The sequence below is a fragment of the Knufia obscura genome, assembly GCF_036327395.1.
Source record: "Knufia obscura strain CCFEE 5817 isolate CBS 148926 chromosome Unknown scaffold_10, whole genome shotgun sequence".
Lineage (NCBI taxonomy): Eukaryota > Fungi > Ascomycota > Eurotiomycetes > Chaetothyriales > Trichomeriaceae > Knufia > Knufia obscura.
In genome coordinates this window covers 1,139,502-1,160,151 of record NW_027042696.1, presented here as the reverse complement: position 1 = coordinate 1,160,151, position 20,650 = coordinate 1,139,502, and the positions used below count along the sequence as shown (strand labels likewise).

Genomic DNA, 20,650 nt, shown 5'->3' with positions numbered 1-20,650 from the left:
CCATCAGGATGACGGCGGAACAATTGTGAACAAGCCAATTTCTCAAGAGAACAGCTTGGAGGGTATACAGCTCACTATCCAGCGCTGGCAAGCTATGGGTATGTGAGCAGAGCAGCAAGCTGTCGCGCATTGTTTTCTGGCAACCATTGCATCAGATCCCCAATGATTTCCTTAGCTCTTAATTGGTGCGGGCACTTGGTGCCAGTGATATCACTTTCCTGCGAACCGGCGTCCCTTGTACCTGTCCGCGCTTCTAGTTCGTCGCATTCATACTTCCAGGCAGCACGCTACGAGAAACGATATACGCCATGCTGCTGCTTTACCAGTATTACTCATGTTGTCTTTATTGACACCGTAGCCTGAGAGCGCAACTTCTCTCTCGTATTGCACGGTGTGGTCAGATTCATGTTGAATGACAATCCAGTTATGATGAAACGAGATCAAGACTGGACCGGGCCTGGCACGTTTGGCTGCCTCGTAAAGCAGGGCCGTGGTAACCATTCCTATCTTGTCATAGCGCAGGTCGTCGTGCTGCACCAACAGAAATAAGCGGCCATCGGCTCAGATTGTGGTTGGTGGACGAGGATTGGGGAAGCGTGAGCTTTTGTCGTCGCCGCTGCTGGAGGGCACCAAGCACGAAAAAGTTCTAGGATGGCCTTCACTGCGTTATTCAACCCTTTGATCCTGTCTAGCCTTAGCAGCGTGGCAGATATCGGGTCGTACCTTGCTTCAAAGATACCGAACACCTTCCTCGTGCCATCGAGTCCTTGATAGGTATTCGTCTTGTACATACTGCGGCTTGTGTCAAGTTCTATCTCGAGCTCTTTGCACCTTCACAATAATCTCAGCAGCTTCCCGCACTGCTTGTACATTACACTACCACTTCGCACCATATTTTGAACTCTTCCGAAATCACACTTCTCCTACCCGTTGTTCAGTGGCATTAGCTTGCTCACGAACACTGTTGCCGTCTCATTGAAGTTTGTCGACAAACTTTTGAACCCCCCCGACAACTTGCCAGAATGTACTCCGGTGGTGCGACCGGAACACACACACCTCGATCCTCTCAAAACCTGCGACCATTGATCCTCTCACATGGCTCCCTCGAATATGCCTTCCTCATTCCCACAGGTCTGCACTACCAAGCCACACAGCTGAAAGATGCCTTCAGATCGACCCTCCCAGAACCCACCGATGAATTGGCACAAGATGACGAGCCATCGTCTGCCGCTGAGTTAGTGGCCAGGTATATCGGCTTCATTGCTCAGGAAGCAGAGGAGGACGAAGAGACCGGCTCATTTGTTGAGGTCCTGAAGGTCGGACTTAATGAGTTCGAGCGGTCGTTCATGCATGCCAATGATGTACATGCTTTGGCTGCAACTCTTCCAGGAATCACTGAAAAGAAGCTCAAGGTCGTACAATGCTACTATGCTGGCCGAGCTGCAGCTTCGAGGCCGATCAAGCCACATGATTCTGCCCTCCTCCGAGCAGCCGACGACGAGGAAGCGAGCATTTACACTGTGTTTGGTGGCCAGGGCAACATTGAAGAGTACTTTGATGAGCTAAGAGAAGTCTACACAACATACCAATCATTCCTTAATGATCTAGTCACATCCTCCGCCGAACTTCTGCAGTCACTTGCCCGCAATGCAGAAGCAGACAAGTTCTATTCCAAGGGCATGGATGTTATGGGCTGGCTTGAGAACAAGGATAGTCAACCCGACACAGACTACCTGGTTTCAGCTCCAGTGTCGTTCCCCTTGATCGGTCTGGTACAGCTTGCACACTACCAGGTCACTTGCAAAGCCCTTGGCAAGACCCCTGGTGAGGTCAATGAGCGCTTCAGCGGCACTACTGGTCATTCGCAAGGTGTTGTCATGGCTGCAACTATTGCTACTGCCACATCCTGGGACAGTTTCGCTCGAGCTGCTAAAGATGCCATTACTCTTCTCTTCTGGATTGGCATGCGATCGCAGCAAGCCTACCCGAGAACCAGCCTAGCCCCGTCCATTCTTCAGGATGCTACCGAGGCCGGTGAGGGAACTCCCACGCCTATGCTGTCTGTTCGCGATCTGTCCAGGGAACAAGTTCAGGAACACATTGATGCGACAAACCAGCATTTACCAGACGATCGCCATGTGTCCATTTCCCTCGTCAACAGCGCTCGCAACTTTGTAATAACAGGCCCTCCTATCTCTCTCCATGGTCTGAATCTGCGCCTGCGGAAGGTCAGAGCTCCTACTGGGCTTGATCAGACACGAATTCCATATACCGAGCGGAAAGTGCGATTCGTCCATCGATTCCTTCCCATTACCGCACCCTTCCACAGCCGTCTTCTTGTCGATGCTTTTGACAAGATCATGCAAGATGTTAAGGACATCAAATTATCTGCCCGCAGTCTGACAATCCCCGTGTATGATACAAACACTGGTGAAGATCTGAGACAAACTGATAATGACAACATCGTGTCTGATCTTGTCCGCATGATTACCCGTGATGCTGTGAATTGGGAACAGGCCACCGTCTTTCAGGATGCTACACATATCCTCGACTTCGGTCCAGGTGGCGTCTCTGGTCTTGGTGTTCTTACCAAGCGCAACAAGGATGGCACAGGCGTGCATGTTATCCTTGCAGGCACCATGGACGGCACGAATACTGAGGTTGGCTACAAACCAGAGATCTTTGATCGGGATGAAGAGCATGCGGTCAAGTACGCTGTCAATTGGGTGAAGGAGCATGGTCCTAAGCTCATCAAGACATCTGCTGGTCAAACTTTCGTCGATACAAAGATGTCGCGACTCCTAGGTGTTCCGCCACTGATGGTTGCAGGTATGACTCCTTGCACAGTTCCTTGGGACTTTGTTGCTGCAACTATGAATGCTGGCTACCAGATCGAACTTGCTGGTGGTGGTTACTACAACGCCAAGAGCATGACCGCGGCTCTGAACAAGATCGAGAAGGCTATCCCTCCTGGCCGTGGTATCACGGTCAACCTGATCTACGTCAATCCCCGTGCTATGGGATGGCAGATTCCTCTTCTTGCCCAGTTGAGAGCAGACGGTGTGCCCATCGAAGGTCTGACTATTGGTGCTGGTGTCCCTTCGATCGAGGTCGCGCAGGAATATATCGACACACTAGGCATCAAGCACATTCAATTCAAGCCTGGTTCGATGGAAGCTATTCAACAGACGATCAACATTGCCAAAGCCAATCCCAACTTCCCTGTTGTGCTACAATGGACAGGTGGTCGTGGTGGAGGTCACCATTCTTTCGAGGACTTCCATCAGCCAATATTGTCCATGTATGGCCGTATCCGAAAGCAGAGCAATCTCATTCTTATTGCTGGGTCTGGCTTTGGTGGATCCGACGACACGTATCCATATCTGACAGGCCAATGGGCCCGCAGGTTTGGTTACCCACCAATGCCGTTTGATGGCTGCCTCTTTGGAAGTAGAGTAATGACTTGCAAGGAGGTGCATACCTCGACGAATGCGAAGAAAGCTATCGTCGCAGCAGAGGGTATCGACGACACTGAGTGGGAAAAGACATATAAGGGACCAGCTGGTGGTGTCATAACCGTTCGTTCTGAGATGGGAGAGCCTATCCACAAACTGGCTACACGTGGTGTCAAATTCTGGGCTGAAATGGATCAGAAGATCTTCAGCTTGGACAAGAAGAAGCGCGTTGCTGAGCTAAAGAAGCAGCGCGAATACATCATCAAAAAGCTCAACGATGATTACCAGAAAGTCTGGTTTGGTCGAAACTCTGCTGGCGAGACAGTCGACCTTGAGGACATGACCTATGCTGAGGTCATCCGGAGGATGGTCGACCTCATGTATGTCAAGCACCAATCACGCTGGATCGAGGTATCTCTTCGAAACCTTACTGTTGATTTTATGAGACGTGTTGAGGAACGTTTCAGCACTGGCACAGGCAAGCCATCGGTTGTCCAGAGCTATGCTGAGCTTGATGAGCCATACCCAACCGTCGAACGATTCTTGAAGGCCTATCCCGAAGCCAGTAACCAGCTCATTAATGCGCAGGATGTGCAACATTTTCTGCTCCTGGCTCAGCGACGTGGCCAGAAGCCGGTGCCTTTTATCCCATCGCTGGACGAGAATTTTGAGTTCTGGTTTAAAAAGGACTCTTTGTGGCAATCTGAAGACTTGGACGCCGTCGTTGACCAGGATGTAGGGAGAGTATGTATCCTGCAAGGTCCTATGGCTGCCAAATACTCCACCAAGATTGACGAGCCAATCAAAGATATCCTTGACGGCGTTCATCATGATCACATCAAGATGTTGACGGCAGATCTGTATGGCGGCAAAGAGTCCAACATACCTTCAGTCGAGTATTTCGGTGGCCGCCTCATCATCCCAGCTGAGAGTGTCGAGGAGCTTGATGGCGTATCTGTCAACCATGATGGGTCGCGATCAACGTACAAGCTCAACTCCACCACTCTGCCAGATACTGATGCTTGGCTGCAACTCCTCGCTGGTCGATCATACTCCTGGAGACACGCCTTGTGTACGACCGACATTTTCGTGCAAGGTGCTCGCTACATGAACAACCCTCTCCGACGCATCTTGGCTCCTGTCCGAGGCATGTGCGTAGAGATTGCTCATCCAAAGGATGCCACCAAGACTGCGATCACCGTCAAGGAGGTCAACCAGTCTGGTAACTTCTACAAATCCCTTGACATCAGCATCAACGGCAAAGAGATCACCATGAACATGTGGGAAGAGCGGACTGCGGAAGGCGGCGCTGTTCCCCTTGTCTTCAAGTTCATCTACCATCCGGAGACTGGATATGCTCCCATCCACGAGGTGATGGAGGGACGAAATGACCGCATCAAGGAGTTCTATTACCGCATCTGGTTTGGCAACAAAGATGTGCCATTTGATGCCCCTCTGACCAACACCTTCGATGGCGGCAAGGCTACTGTCACAGCCAAGGACATCGCTGACTTCGTCCATGCCGTTGGCAATACTGGTGAATCCTTTGTTGAGCGAGCCGGCAGTGAACAATGGGCGCCAATGGACTTTGCTATTGTTCTTGGTTGGAAAGCGATCACCAAACCCATCTTCCCTCGACCAATTGACGGTGACCTGCTCAAACTTGTTCATTTGTCGAATGGGTTTAGAATGCTTCCGGGAGTGCAGCCACTGAAGGTTGGTGATGAGGTACACACCCATGCTCGTATCAATGCTGTTATCAACCAAGAGTCTGGCAAGATGGTCGAGGTTTGCGGCACGATCAGCAAGCAAGGCCAGCCAATTATGGAAGTAACGAGTCAGTTCTTGTACCGTGGCACGTACACAGACTTCGAAAACACCTTCCAGCGCAAAGATGAGACGCCAATGCAACTCACGCTTAGCTCGTCCAAGGATGTTGCTGTTCTCAAAAGTAAAGAGTGGTTTCACATTGATGAACCTGATGTCGACCTACTCGGCCAGACTCTCACTTTCCGACTATCCAGCTTGATCCGCTTCAAGAACAAGACCGCTTTCAGTAGCGTGGAAACTCGGGGTGAGGTTTTGCTTGAGCTGCCGTCCAAAGAGGTCATCCAAGTCGCCTCGGTTGAATATGATGCCGGTGAGTCTTACGGTAATCCTGTTGTCGATTACCTTCAGCGGAATGGTACTTCTATCGAGCAGCCAATCAACTTCGAGAATGCCATTCCTCTGAGCGGCAAGACTCCCTTGACTCTGAGAGCACCTGCCTCAAATGAGACATATGGTCGTGTATCTGGTGACTACAACCCTATTCACGTCTCACGGATCTTTGCCAGCTATGCCAACTTACCAGGCACTATCACGCACGGCATGTATTCCAGTGCTGCTGTTCGGAGTTTGGTCGAAACATGGGCTGCTGAGAACAACATCGGCCGTGTTAGAAGCTATAAGGTAGACCTTGTCGGCATGGTCCTGCCCAATGATGAGCTCGAAGTCAAGCTTGAGCACACTGGTATGGTCGGCGGGCGGAAGACTATCAAGATCGAAACTTCGAACAAGGAGACTGGGGACAAAGTCTTACTTGCCGATGCCGAGGTTGAACAGCCGGTTTCATCCTATGTCTTTACTGGTCAAGGTTCTCAAGAGCAAGGTATGGGTATGGATCTGTACAAGAGCAGCGCAGTCGCCAAGGAAGTCTGGGACCGAGCTGATCGACACTTCATGGAGAACTATGGTCTGTCGATTGTTGAGATTGTCAAGAACAACCCCAAGGAGCTCACCATCCATTTCGGTGGTCCTCGAGGTAAGGCCATTCGTCAGAACTACATGGCCATGACTTTCGAAACTGTTAACCCAGATGGCTCAATCAAATCTGAGAAGATGTTCAAGGAAATCACAGAGGCCACGACGTCGTACACCTACAGGTCGCCTACCGGTCTGCTGTCTGCGACACAATTCACCCAACCAGCATTGACGCTGATGGAGAAGGCAGCTTTCGAAGACATGCTATCAAAGGGCCTTGTCCAGAGAGACAGCAGTTTCGCTGGTCACTCACTAGGAGAGTATTCTGCTCTCGCATCCATCGCTGAAGTCATGCCAATCGAGTCACTCGTGTCGGTCGTCTTCTATCGAGGTCTTACGATGCAAGTCGCTGTCGAGCGAGACGAACAAGGACGATCCAACTACTCCATGTGTGCTGTCAATCCAAGCAGAATTTCCAAAACCTTCAACGAGTCAGCCTTACAATATGTCGTCGAGAACATCCAAGAGTCAACCGGCTGGCTTGTCGAGATCGTCAACTACAACGTCGCAAACATGCAATATGTCTGCGCTGGTGACCTCCGAGCCCTCGACACGATGACTAACGTCCTCAATGTGCTCAAGATGCAGAAGATCGACATCACTGCCCTTATGCAGACTATGTCCTTGGAAGACGTCAAGGAGCACCTCGTCGAGATCATCAACGAATGCCGCAAGAAGACAGAAGCCAAGCCCCAACCCATCGAACTGGAACGTGGCTTCGCAGTCATCCCCCTCAAGGGCATCGACGTCCCCTTCCACTCCACTTTCTTGCGATCAGGCGTCAAGCCTTTCAGATCCTTCCTGCTTAAGAAGATCAACAAGACGTCTATTGACCCTGCGAAGTTGGTCGGAAAATACATTCCTAATGTTACGGCCAAACCATTCGAGATCACAAAGGAGTACTTTGAGGAGGTGTATAAGCTTACGAACTCGCCGAGGCTGGCGAAGGTGTTGGAGGATTGGGATAAGTACGAGAGTGCGAGTGATGCGGCGGGGAGACGATTGTCGACTGTTGCGTAATATATCATAGGTGAGATACCATGTTAGCGTGTACTAGGATTCAGATTCGGCGTTTGAGGGTGCCTGCCTGCCTGTATAGCGCTGCGTACTTAGATTAGTTGCTTAGTTTTCTGCACAAGAATTGCATGTATTTACGATGTGTTTGGGCTCTTCTGTTGTAAGCCAGAGTGTATTGACTGCAGTGTTCAAAGCCTGTGAGTGAAACATGAGATCAATAATCGTATTCACTGGCAGCCGTCCGGACTCAACTCAACTACCGTCGCCCCTTCACTGCAGACTCGTTTTCCATCTGGCCTCCCAGGTCCCGGTCCTCAATCCCGAGATTGATACTGTATCGATTTAGTTCGATTCAGCGAACTTTTAGCCAATGATCAGCCTGTCACTTGACGAAGATGAACAGGTAGGGGACATTCGATAATCACCACGCTGCATCTTCGGACTTGGGTGTAGGTTACTGATATCGATATCGACATTTATTGTGTTCTACTTAAGTAGTTTGAAGCCTGAGGTCGGGTACGTACGAAGTTACGAATCATTTTTGTAAGGCCATGGCAGAGACCAACTACATGTGTTGGACTCGCAGTTTGTACGTGTTCTGTTCGGAGTTCAGTACCTACCTAGCTACTAGCTACTGACTCTGAGAGAGGTTGTGGCTTGAGCTCTACGAGCAGACAGGAAAAGGGGGAATCAAGCTTACAGCACATTGTCAGTGTTATCTTGTATGGCACAGGGGCTGTATCTTGCGAGGTACAGTAATGCTGTGTGGCTGTATGTACCTGACTAGGTTGGACTGCCAGTGGAATGGACTGTTCTGTTCTCTTCAGTTCGTAATCTGTTTGGTATGCTCAAGTACCTGAAGCAAGCCTGCTTTAACTGATCCTCTGACATATATCACTCGAGTCTCACTTGACTTTTACTTTCCCTACTACTCCCTACTCAACCACGCGCGGCACGGCCTCAGCACCTGCTCTTCCGCTCCTTCATCCTGCCCCAACCCAACTCACTCCAGTCGACCTACTAGTAGCCCAGTGCCAAACATCCGCGATGATAACGATTAAGTCTTCCCGCATCGCCGACAACAGCCACGGGAGAGAATCCGGTCTGGTCGTTCTTGCTCGTGAGCTCTTTCTTGGGTGGAAGAAGTCTGTGCAAGCTAGGTATATGTACCCTTTTATACCACTGGTGCGGCTAGATCATAAGGTAGACTGTATGTTGTATCATTTCTAAATTACACTATCTCAGTTCAGCAGTGCAAATGTTGGATGCAGCGTAGTGGTCTGGCGCTTCTTCACGGGCAGGCTCCTGCTGTCTTCGGTCGCTGAAGGGTGGGTGATCGCGAAAAATTTTAAGCAGAGGGGTCTCTCGTCGATTCCCCGGGGCACGCCAGTACCCTGTAAAGAACGACTCCTAGAGAAACAGTAATCGGGGTATTCAGGTGCATTCGGCTCACGACGAGGCATCAAAAATACCTCGATTCTGTACCTGGGGTGCACCCCAGTCTCAATACCCATATCTATCTCAACCACTTCCCATACGACCATCCTAAGCTTTTGACCACCTCTTTTTGGCCATCGATGCCTTGTCTAATATTCATGAGGTCGCCTATATCTTCGTAAAAGTCCCGAAGGACATTCCCGGGTAGCAACTTGGCTGCGGTCTGCCGTAAAACGTGTACCTCGCAGAGTAGCAGTCCGTTATCCTTGTAAGATAGGATGCCCTCCTGGGTAGGTGTAGCATTGCGGAGGATTCGGCGGATGTTTCTATGATTCGGTTAGTGTTCACCCTGGCGGGCGTCATAATAGTTTCACATACCTGAGTAATCGGAGCGTGTCACCCTGTTCCTGGGCGGACCTCAGGCTCTTTTTGCTGCCGAACGTCGAGCCTAGCCATCTGAAGGCTAGATATGAAATGACCATACCTGGAGCGATGCCAACCATGCCGAAGAGCAGTTCTTGGCTCTTAAGGATCGAATCGATTCCGTTCATTGCGACTTCAACGTCGACTTTCGTTTTTTGTATCTGTATCAATAATGCTCGAATCAGGTTCCCTGCGATTGCGTTTTTAACAGGACTCTGCATCTCCTTCTCGTAGGCTTTAAGTACTGCGCTCAGATCGCCCTGCCTGACTTGGCTTCTGAGTGCAGCGATTTGAGACTCTGTATAGGTTGTGCCATTTTCCGGATGTTGCACTGCGAAGTCGACGACCATTCTCTCCAGACTGTCTCGATCGGATTTTAGACTGTCTTTGCTCATAATTGCCAGTTCACTGTTCTTGTCGTGCCGGATGGTACCAATGAGGCGCTTCACTGGGTCAACGACCCAATTGTACCAGAAATCGACTGTGGTTGTGCCGAGTTCTCTGATCCAGGTCAAGATCTGCTCCCTTCTGTTCACGAATATACGTAGCAAGGTGCCACCAGACAAGAACAAAGCCAGACCCGGGATCCAGTATCGAACCCACTTTGATGGCTTGCCGTACTCGCTGGACATGATTTGTGATTCGCGTTCTTGATCGGGGATGTGCACATCGATGATATGCAGCAGCTTGTCCACTATCTGTGATGGATCTTCTTCTAAGGTGTTCTCGTCAATCGTGTCGCTGACCTCCTGTTCTAGTACATGCCAGGCTGATTTGACAGACTGAGTGTGTTCCATGATGGCCTCCAGCAAAGTAACGCTTTTTGTAACAGCTGCTTTCCAAGCTCCTCGCGGATCGGGATTGTTCTCTTGAAAAGGGAAGCCTTCTTCAACCAATAGACCAATAGCAGTAGCACTCTGTTCCCTAATCTTTTTGATGTTTTCTTGTTTGCGGCGGGCCTCGGTTCGACATAACGCAAAGGGAGAGAGGATGGTTGTTCGTGCGCGGGCTATGGATCTGTCCTCGATGCTCTTCCCGACAATGTCGTAGAACTCGTTCCAACCATTCGCTAAGGTCTGAGTGCCCTGCTGTGCTGCTTCTCTTACACTCATATTGGCCTGGTATTTTGCCTTTGCATCATCATAGATCTCTTTGGAGGAGCGGTAGAACTTCAAAGGTGAGATCTGTAGGGTGTAGAGGGCGGTATATGCATACGAGCCAAGGATATCGTCCCAATACCATATTGACTCGCTTAGAGGTATTGTTTGGTCCAGCAGGGCATTGAGAATTGTGCCGTAGACTTGGATGGCTGCCTTTCCGACCGCAAGCCATTCTAGTTCCTTCTCATCCACAGATTGCGCTGCTGCAGCCCCATCTGTGCTCATGATTTGTGCTATGGTGTCTCGGAGTCTGTAGGGTTTTGGTAGTGACCGGGAGCCCCCCGTGGTTGACAGGCTACGTATCAGAGATTTTAGCTTTGCTGCTCGAATTGAGTCCCGGGAGGACGCCGCTGGTGGAGGAGTATCATTCTCTGTGGCCTCTTCTCCGGAGGGCGCCTGCTCGCTTGCAAAGGTTATCTGAAGTCGATCGACCGTCGCATCGAGCCGACGTATCTGGTCGTCTACAATGGACATGGCGACAATCTGAACCTCGGGAGGTCGCCTTGGGGCAGAGCTGATGCAATTGGTTCAGTCGTACCTAGGTATCCTGGCGAGATTTCAACGTTACCGAACGTCGGCCAACCTTGCTGGCGAGCACTGGGGTGCTCCCGAGAGCTGAACTGTGTCACGCCAGAATTCGTTACACTTCACGGAATGCGCTCAAACTAGGTGTCGATGTGGCTTAGGGGATCGTGTCTGATGAGGTACTGGTGTGCTCCCGAGATGACATTCGGTAGCTGATTCGGCCAGCTTGATTGTCTACCCGCACTGGCAGGATGTAGGCATCGTCGTGTTTACCATTAACCTGAACAAGGCATCACAAAGTTGGGAAACTGCGACGCGACATGTAGCTCTACGTCATCAGATCTAGATCGTTGCGGAAAGAGCTAACCTCCAAGAGGTTACCTTAGCTGAGCAACAAGAGTCGACAACTCTGCAGGTATCTACAGTACTCTGTACGGTAGACTCTCACAAGCTCTTGTTCATTCCTGATTCACAAATGGCAGGATCTCATTGCAGTATCTGAGAGTGGACTCACGAGTTCGGGTTTCTGTTGGCTGCCAGTGCATGGCTCCAGAACGTAAGGGTATGATGAAGGCACGAGAACGACTTTGAGGATGTCATGTACTAGAAGGCCGATGTCACTGCTTGCATTCTTCAACAGCATCCCATCGCTAGCAAATCACATGCATGATTTGCTGCTTGATACTGGTGCTCAGGCCAACAAGGTGATGGAGAGAATTCGGTCTAGCTTGCGTGCCCTCTGGACAATTGTTGATTGCAACCACGACATAGCAAACTTAGACAGCGTTCGGTATGCAGTGTCTCGCAGACGCGGCCCGCCTACACTCATACTTAGATTCGGTAGATACTTTGGAAGTCTCTGTGGTGAGTTGCCTCTGTAAGAATCGTGAACGATTCAAGCCGCTTCCGATTAGTCAGGGCGCCATATGCTGGTATCAGGCCACCAGGCCGACAGGCCAGACGGCCCGGCTTACTTTCCACTTCAAGCTCGGAAGATCAGGAGATTTCGAACAGAAGCCGAGATTTAGTGTTGAGCTTAACTTGAGCAGTTTGCATTGGGGCGGCAGATCTCGGCTCGCTAAAGTTTTGTTGGCCAATGAGCAAGCAGTTTCGTTCAGGTACAGAGACCAGTAGCGAAAATGCTTGCGTGAATCGGATGGGCGAAGCACCGATTCCAGCTGCGGTGGCATCACCCTGAACAAAAAAGTCCCTTTGACCCTTGCACGCATGGCCTTCACGCCACCCCGTCCATTGGCTGTATTTGAGCCCGCCAAATTTCTTTGATATTCACACCTACACTTTCGATACTGCTCCTAGATACTCACGACAGTACATTTCTTGAGGCAGTTTGTGAAGCTTTCAAAAGAGGCTACGCCAGGACTAGTCAGCATGTAAGTAGTCCTCTATGAGAGAAGGGATCAGCGCTAATATCAACCAGGAACTCGACCTTTGCGACTGGGCTGCCCACCAGCTACTCAGATCACTTCAGCGAGATCGCACAGTACAATGTCCACCTCAACATTCTCGAGAAGGCATGGGCAGCATGGTACGCCTATATGCAAAACGACGTCCTCGCAACCGGCATTATGTCCTTCGTTATACACGAGTTGATCTACTTCGGCCGAGCAGTCCCTTTCATGATCATGGACAAGATGCCATACTTCCAGAAGTACAAGATTCAAGCAGTATGCAACAGTCCATCCGTACTTACCCAGCAGAGCTGACCTGTATTAGCATAAAATGCCAACACTGGCCGAACAGTGGCAGTGCGCCAAACTCGTCCTCCTCTCCCACTTCACCGTCGAGCTTCCTCAAATATGGCTATTCCACCCAGCCGCCCAGTACTTCGGCATGTCCACGAGTGTTCCTTTCCCCTCCTGGCAGACCATGGCATACCAGATTGCTATCTTCTTCGTCCTCGAAGATGCCTGGCACTACTGGTTGCACCGAGCCCTGCACACTCCTAAGCTATACAAGAAGATCCACAAGCTGCACCATCAATACAGCGCTCCATTTGGCCTTGCCGCAGAATATGCTTCCCCCATAGAAGTCATGATTCTGGCCTTTGGTAGCGTCGGTGTGCCGATATTGTGGTCTGCTATCACAAAGAACCTCCATATCCTTACCATGTACACCTGGATCGTTCTTCGATTGTTCCAAGCCATCGATGCCCACTCTGGATATGAGTTCCCATGGAGCTTGCACCACATCCTGCCTTTCTGGGCTGGTGCCGACCACCACGATGTGCATCATGAGAAGTTCCTAGGTAACTATTCCAGCTCTTTCAGATGGTGGGATTATGTGCTCGGAACTGAGGCTGGTTCTGCCAGCGACAAGGCAGCCAAGGGAAAAAAGGCTGCTATGGCCAAGGCACAATGAGAGAAGTTGGTGCAACATCGATTGGGTACTGTGTGACTGTATATACCTACATGAGTGCCTCAGGCGCTCAAAACTTGAGGTTTAGCGATGCATCATTGGCGTTCGAGCGGATCATAGAGATGTTAGATTTGAAGAGTGTGTGCAGTACTGTCTGGTCTCCGTGGCCAGGAACTAATTTCAGTATGCTGCGGAAGTTGCGCGAGCGACTATGAGGCGGCGAATGTTGAGAACCAAGCACATTCACAATAATGCAGGAAACGGCTTTCTTTTTTCAACGGCTGCACTTGCTCGGCTTGCTATATTCAAAGCACCTCCTCAAGAGCGGGCAGTGTTTGGCATGTTTGCATTCATTTCTCCGTGCCAGATCATCCTTGGCATTCTTCTCTCCGAAGCTCTTGCCCAATCAATCATGTTTTCTTTCAACCTCAGCACCCGAAACACGATTTGACGTTTCATCAACCCCAAGCGCTTATCATGTCGCAGAATCGGTACGCAAAGATGCCATCCCGTCGATGCCATCTTCGAGCCTCATAGGCGCGAGCAGTGCTAATTTCGTCCTAGAATATCTCCGACGCTCAACAACCAGATGTTACCTTGCCTTCTAACACCATGAGACACGACCGTCAATTCGTCAATCGAGAATTCCATTTCTGGCTTCTCTGCACCCTATGACACAATGCGCATCTCAAAGCCTGCTAGAGAAGTGAGTGATCTAGACGCGTCGCGATGCCAACTGAAAGACCTCACAAGGTCATATGTGCTTTGCATCCAGGTTCATGAGCCTGAAGAACACTTGCTAACACTCCTTATTCCTACTTCATCGCATTGACTGCGTTTCCTTCCTGCCTTGAAGGCACCTCTTTCGTTCCTGCAGCGTTCAGTTACCTCTTAATACAGTGTTTGGCTGCACCATTCACACCAAGCAGCACCTGGCTTTCCTAGACCTGGTTTTTCGGTGGTGGCTGTGAGATCAGGCTCGACATATCAAGTTGCAAGATCGGGGCACCTCGACTGCAGGATGTCCTTTCTCTTTGATCCAATCGAAAGTGGTATAGACAATCTCCTTGACCCTCTTACATCCGAGTTCGGTGTGCTTGCTCCAACGGCCGCAACATCTGTGCAGCCACCAGAGCCAATGGGTAATGCTCAAAGTACTGCGGTGGACGATGAGGCTACAGCTACAGTAACGGCCATATCTGTCATCACTCCTTCAGCAACAGTCGAGTCTTCCTCTACTACAACTACTCAAAGGTCAACGAGTTCACAAGCAGAATCCACGACAAGCAGGGCAATACGATCCTCCTCTAGCACATCCGAAACAAGTACAACCTCATCGTCCTCATCCTCTTCGCCGCCGTTAACCCTCACTCGGACGACTTTTTCCACCTCAACAACGAGCAGAACCTCATCGTCCACATCTTCGCTACTTGTCACGTCTACCTCTTCAACACCAGCCGCGCCTTCAGCAGCTCCACCACTAACCCCAGCACAATCGAACTCACACGAGCCATCATCTAAGCCCGACTCCAAGGTCTCAACAGCAGGCATAGTAGTCGCCATCGTCTTCGCAGTAGCCCTACTGATCTCTATAATCTGGCTCACCATCCGCTTCTGCCCGCCCGTTCGTCGCCGAATCGATGCGTGGTCCACAGCACGCCGGAACAACAGAACCTACCGCGAAGCGCTTGACGGACCACCTCCACCAGAAAAGGATTACGCGTACAGCCTCTCGAGCAACAGCTCACAGCAAAGGAAGAGCGTCTCAGCCCAAGCAGCTGAGAAGATCGGCGTGGGTAAACGTCCGTTTTCATTCTTCGGTATTGGTGGGAACCCGAGCATCGAGCAGCAACAGAAAAGCGGCTACTTCTGGCAAGTTGAGAGCGCGTCTGGCCCAGTCCACCAGCAGTACTTCAGTCCTAACAGCGCGGAAACACCAAAAGGTAACGGGCTAGGTCTCGGTCGGGTCTCGCTACTTCGCAATCACAGTCTGCTACGCAAGGCAGGACATGATGTCCCTCCAGTACCTGGACCCAGCATGACGCAAACGCAAGCTGAGATCGTGGGTATGGGGCACATTTCAAGGCAGATTGCTCTCCCGCTACAGCCGCAAGTCGCACGGAAGCCTTTACCTGCAAGACTACCCATTTCCGTCAAAGCTGCTAGCCCAAGATCACGCCCGTTCTCGTATGAGGCGGAGCACGCAAGGATACCACGACCGGTTCGAAGTACAGAAAGCATACAGAGTGCACGGTTAAAACATAAGAACAGCCCGTTGCCAAAACTGCAGCTTAAGATCCCGCCGACTCCGCTGGAGAGGAGATCACAGATTGGTCTGGCGGTGACTAGTTCGACACCTCCTGTGCATGTGCGTTAGACGTGGCAAAAGATACCCTGTACAATTAAGCACAATTATGACTATGATAAGCTGGATTTCCCTCAAAGCCAAGAAGTTGGTCTTTCGTCCTCCGCGTACCCCGTCCGCTCCTTTCCCACTCTCGTCTGCATCGCTGATCGCGCCGCCCAGTTGCAAAATGGCACCTATTCAAGCCCATCATGGCCGAAAGTTTCACTCTTCGGCTCATCCAGTCAGCACAGCTATCGCAACAGACTAATGTCGCCGTGCAAGCAGCATCCGCCACATGTTCCGACGCAATTCGAGCAAGTGGTAAAGTCAATCAATGGCGTACTCCAATCGTGTGGACTCAAGAATAGAAATAAACGCAGCATTGCTGCTGGTGTTGCCTTCTTCAAGTCCTAAGTCCCCTTTAGGCACAGGCTCATTCTGTTCTTCAGGTTCTTTCTCATTTGCTCCTCGCCATGACTTGAGACGAGACCATCCCAGGATGGCTCTTTACCCTCATTTCCTCTCTTCTTCCGGGCGTTCTGCGACGTTGGTCACGCCACTGGTGTGCTGGAACTCGACGCGAGCTGCGTTGCCGCGTAAGGAGCAAGCTGTTAGTAAGAAATAAGCGCGCCATGTCAGGGCCAAGTGAAATGGGTACGAGTGGAATGAGCAGACCGTCAGAGGTCCCGATGAGACGGGTATGGAAGTATTCCGCTGCATTTTTGAGGGCCAGATGAGAGAAGTGTAAGCGACACCGAAGACTCAAGCGAGGTTACGGAGAGCGAGTAACAACAGGCGAAACTAAGCTCAAAGCTCAGGTACACTCAGGCTGCCTCAACAACGTCCGGATAATCACAACACCGCATCGCAGGCAAATGAGCACGGTATCTATCGTATAGCACGCTATTCACTCTGCGCTCGACCATGGCAGCACGAACATCCTAGTCGATCTCCACCTCCTTCGACATCTCCACCATTCCCAGAGGCTACCAACGGCAGCAGGAAGAGCGTCAACAACCGGATGAAAAGACTACTGATAGGTGTGGGGTAGTAGCCGCGCCGTCGGGGCACAGGGCGGGGGCTCGGCGGAGGAGCGGTCTGAAGGGGCGCCGGAGACGGACGCGTGACGGCGGATTAGGGGGCGGGGAGACTCCCGGTCTCAAGGCTGCCAGACTGAGCAGAGTAGAGGTGATCTTCGTTGGAAGAAAGTTAAAGAGTTCGTCGAGGATTGTTAGAGCCTGGTCGAAAGATATGGTGAGATTCATTAGACTAGATTTAGAGGATTGGGTCAGAGTCATCAAACTACAAATCAAGCGTCCGGTGAAACTTGTTAGAACAAATTCAAAGGATGAAGTAAATATACTCGCCTGCACTGTCACTATAACGTCATACCCCTTGTTCGGCCCTAGTTCACTTCACTCACTCATTTCATCTTTCTCTCCCCCACACTCTCCATCATCTCAATCATTCTCAACCCCACAGTCTCACTCTCCTGCCATCCTCGCTGTCTATTCCAGAATCGGGAGCTACTGGTACTATCATGTAGACTATCGTTCCTGGCGTCCTCCTCGAGACTCCTCCTATCCAGTCCTGTCGCTCTTGCTGCATTAATCGTCTTTAGCACCGAATCCGACGGAGTCTCCAGAGGCTTAACAGCGTCCCCTAGACCAGCATCCTGCAAGAATTTGCGTCTGACCATAAATCGTTCTGATTTCTCCTTGCGCATGTTGGCTGAGTCGAGCTTGGAGATGGCGTGGCGGACGACGTTACGGAATATGAGGAAGGTATGCTCGGAGAAGAAGACTGAGAGCATGAGAAATCCGAGCTTGATCTTTGATGGTCGACCGTCTGGGCCCAGACCACCGTCGCTGAACATGTAGACAAGTGCTGCGGAGGTAATGCTCCCAAGCCAGGCGAGAAATTCGAGACTGCTTAGCCATGGACCAATGCTGTCAGCTCGCTCGGGTACTGGCCGTCGAGATTCGATGGTCAGCTTGAATGTGTCACCTCTGAGCTCGAACCAGTTGTTGATGAAGTAGGACACCGGCGTCAATGGCCACACGACTGAAAATAGCGTCAGATATCCGAATTGGATGCACATCTCGCGAAGGTCGGACGTAACGTCGTATTCTGGAAGAGAAGCTTCTTCGCGAACACGAGTGAGGAAGTCTTTTTCTTCAGCGTGGTCGGTTGCTGCGATAGATGGATGAGCACCTCCACTGCGCTTCGATGCAGAAGACTTCATAGACTCGATCTTGTCACCGCCTTTCCGTGTTAAGATGGGCACGATAGTCTCTGTGGCGAGAGAAATGACCTGTGCCGTGACGGCGAAGTAGAACATCTGATTTGGTAGACGCTGGGGGTTGATGCTGAATTGCGCGGCCGTTGGCGCTCTGATCTGCTTGTCGTCCTCGGCAAATGGCTTGACTGTCAAGCTGAACACGTCTAGATATGGTACTAGGATCGACGCGAACGGGACGTAGACGAAGGAGGTCAGGAATATCGCTAGATAGGATGTGATGAAGTTTATGACGAAGACTTTGCTGATCATGGCCTTGTCGTGGGCTCCTTGAGTCTCATAATTCTCGTAGTTGGTGAGTTGCTCGGCGTACTTGGTGAGGAAGCCGCTTACTGTGGGCACGCAAACAGTAAGTAGGATGGTAGGCGAAAAGACCAGAACAGACTTGAGTGGCCCAGAGTAGACTTCAGAGATGAAGACTTCGATGGCATAGCAGGTGCAGATGACCAGACCCAGTGCGATGGCAGAGATCATGGCCAAAGGGATCTGCAGCAGTTGTCGTTGAAGACGCGTCTTCGAAGGAAAAGAAGCCATGTCCTCTCCAGTAATAGGGTCTTTATGCACCTTTTCAGGTTGGAATTCCCGTCTCTTCGCTTCAAGTGTACCGACGTTCTTGACGCCCCATCGGACGGAGAGTTCCTTCTCTTGTCGTTTCCAGTATTCGACAAAGATGACAGACCACATCCCGATGCCTATCATATAGACTGGAGAGAAGTTGCCGAGCAGGATCTTGACGGATGCACCGAATGCCGCTGGGAACATGAGGAACTGGAAATAGGACTGCAAGAAGGCATAGTAGTACGCAATCTGTAGTTATGTTAGCAAAAGATGTTAGCAGAGTGTTGTTACTGCTACCTTCTCGCCAACGGCATTTCGCAACTCGTCCAGATCATCTGGGGTCAAGAAAGTTTTCTTGGACCATTCAGCTAGCCATTTCTTGTTTCTGTCGTGGTTGTGTAGGGGAAAGATAGCCTCGACATTCTTCCATTCGCCATAGTTGGGCGTGATGCCGGCACCACCATCAATCCTCTGAGCTGTGATCATGTCATGGACTATCCTCAGTCGTTCGGCCTCCGTCAAAGGGGCCTCTGTGAGGGTTCCGACGGCCTCCTTGACAGGTTGTATTTGCCTGACGCCATGGAGCCAATCTCTTATTCGGGATCGATAGACAACATCGCCAAATGACTCGTCACTCTTTGCTTTGACGAAGACGAACAGGGAGGAATCGTCACCGGCTCGTACTTCAGTTTGGAGATCGAGCTGGGCAAGGCATCGGATCAGTCCTTGAAATTGTTGGGCTGAAGCAGCTTTGTCTATACCATGTCAATGTTTGTAGGTCGAGGCCTAGATCTCGCGTACCTTTGCTATCTATCTTGTACTTGATCACAAAGTCGACATCCAGGTTATTCTGGAGTACCTTCGGAGGCATGTTGCTGGGCCAGTACAGGAAGTGGTAGAGTCAATCAATGGTATACTCCAGATGTTTGGACATAGGTAGACAACTTAAAGCAGCAAAACTGCTGCTGGCGTCCTCCAGAATCAAGAAAATGCACCTGCCAACAGTGCGTGATGTGATACAGCCCGCATCGAAATCTTGGAAAGAGCATCCTGAATTCAACAAAACGTCATCGCACGGACCACCCCGCGACGCGTCGCTTCGGCGATCCGAGTGCCCACCAGATCTCGCGGACGAGGTTTATCAGATTCGCTTACCTCAATCCAAGTATAAATCGTACCCTCTGCTACATTTCAAGCACCGGCGTGCTAATGAGACATAGCATCAGCTGAATTGTTGCATTTAATGCTCCCATATCAGAACAAGTGCCATACACTACTGGCTTTAGCTAGACCTCGGCGACTGCCGACTTCAGCATAACGGGGTACTACTCATGATGGGATCTCACTTCACCAACTCACCAGTCAGCATTGTATTCGAGCGAGGGCCAAGTATGTGTACGGATGAGCAAGTCTCGTCTCTATCAACAGAGCTTTTCCATGTTTGAAGAATATCTTAATGCTACAGGACTTGACCCTCGTCTTCCGCTACGTGACCATAGAAGCTCGATCGTATATCTTCTACCCCCCAGCTCGATGGCGAGACATGCGCCATCTGCATGCTGTCCTCAATCTTGCCTGCTGCCAATTCCTATATACTCTATAGCCACGAAAGAACCCCGAGACGGCATTCACCCGTTCAGGTCCTGCAACGTCCTTGAGGCAGACAGACATCCGACGGACCTCCAAGCGTCATGTGCTGCTTCATAGTTGGTGTGGAATTGAGTCGAGCTCGCCGTCGAACATCAGTGGACTCTCGATGACATATGGGTCGCGTCTGAACGCCATGCCTGTGTATGAGACAATAGTCACAAGTGGCATGACAAACCCCATCCTAACGGTGGGCTGTAGATAGCACAGCTGCCTTCATAGTCATAAAATGAAGAAGCTTACTCCAGCATGCTTTCACGCTGAGGCGCGCCAGTGAATGGCTTCGTATGTATAGTGAGACGTCCAGTATACTTCGGGCCATATGGAGCGTGCCGAACAGAAACTCACTTGCTTGTTCGCGTCGACTGTGAATAACCTGGGTGCAAGAATAACAACCCACTAACCTGCTTCGCGAGGCACGATCCAGCCGTGTGACCTGGGCCGATGCGTGGTATCACTGGACGGCGGACACATTCATACAAAGTGTCCAACATCATGACTTATATGTCACAAACACGGTCAAGATGAAGCACACCAAGCAGAAGGCCTGCGGTGATGATCTCGTTGAAAGTGTTTTGGGGGTACTAGTAAGAAACAAGGCAGA

General features: G+C 50.8%; 5 protein-coding genes across 5 annotated transcripts; 3 read left to right on the top strand and 2 right to left on the bottom strand.

Annotated features, from left to right (window-relative positions):
• Window positions 1-1,022: 1,022 nt before the first annotated feature.
• Window positions 1,023-7,277, top strand: FAS1_1 (beta subunit of fatty acid synthetase; the record flags this gene model as incomplete). The annotated part of the gene is made up of 1 exon (XM_064876658.1): window positions 1,023-7,277. One exon carries the CDS (start codon window positions 1,023-1,025, stop codon window positions 7,275-7,277), a length of 6,255 nt encoding a protein of 2,084 aa, XP_064727965.1.
• Window positions 7,278-8,790: 1,513 nt separating this feature from the next.
• NCA2 (Nuclear control of ATPase protein 2) lies at window positions 8,791-10,768 on the bottom strand (the record flags this gene model as incomplete). The annotated part of the gene is made up of 2 exons (XM_064876657.1): window positions 8,791-9,037; window positions 9,090-10,768. The coding sequence occupies 2 exons, from the start codon at window positions 10,766-10,768 to the stop codon at window positions 8,791-8,793; spliced, it is 1,926 nt and encodes a 641-aa protein (XP_064727964.1).
• Window positions 10,769-12,405: 1,637 nt separating this feature from the next.
• On the top strand, window positions 12,406-13,198 carry ERG25 (C-4 sterol methyl oxidase; the record flags this gene model as incomplete). The annotated part of the gene is made up of 2 exons (XM_064876656.1): window positions 12,406-12,414; window positions 12,587-13,198. 2 exons carry the CDS (start codon window positions 12,406-12,408, stop codon window positions 13,196-13,198), a joined length of 621 nt encoding a protein of 206 aa, XP_064727963.1.
• Window positions 13,199-14,216: 1,018 nt separating this feature from the next.
• PMZ80_008254 (uncharacterized protein) lies at window positions 14,217-15,572 on the top strand (the record flags this gene model as incomplete). Its single annotated transcript, XM_064876655.1, has 1 exon — window positions 14,217-15,572. The coding sequence occupies one exon, from the start codon at window positions 14,217-14,219 to the stop codon at window positions 15,570-15,572; it is 1,356 nt and encodes a 451-aa protein (XP_064727962.1).
• A 1,393-nt stretch (window positions 15,573-16,965) lies between these two features.
• On the bottom strand, window positions 16,966-19,270 carry PMZ80_008253 (uncharacterized protein; the record flags this gene model as incomplete). Its single annotated transcript, XM_064876654.1, has 3 exons — window positions 16,966-18,648; window positions 18,697-19,154; window positions 19,201-19,270. The coding sequence occupies 3 exons, from the start codon at window positions 19,268-19,270 to the stop codon at window positions 16,966-16,968; spliced, it is 2,211 nt and encodes a 736-aa protein (XP_064727961.1).
• Between the last annotated feature and the right edge of the window lie 1,380 nt (window positions 19,271-20,650).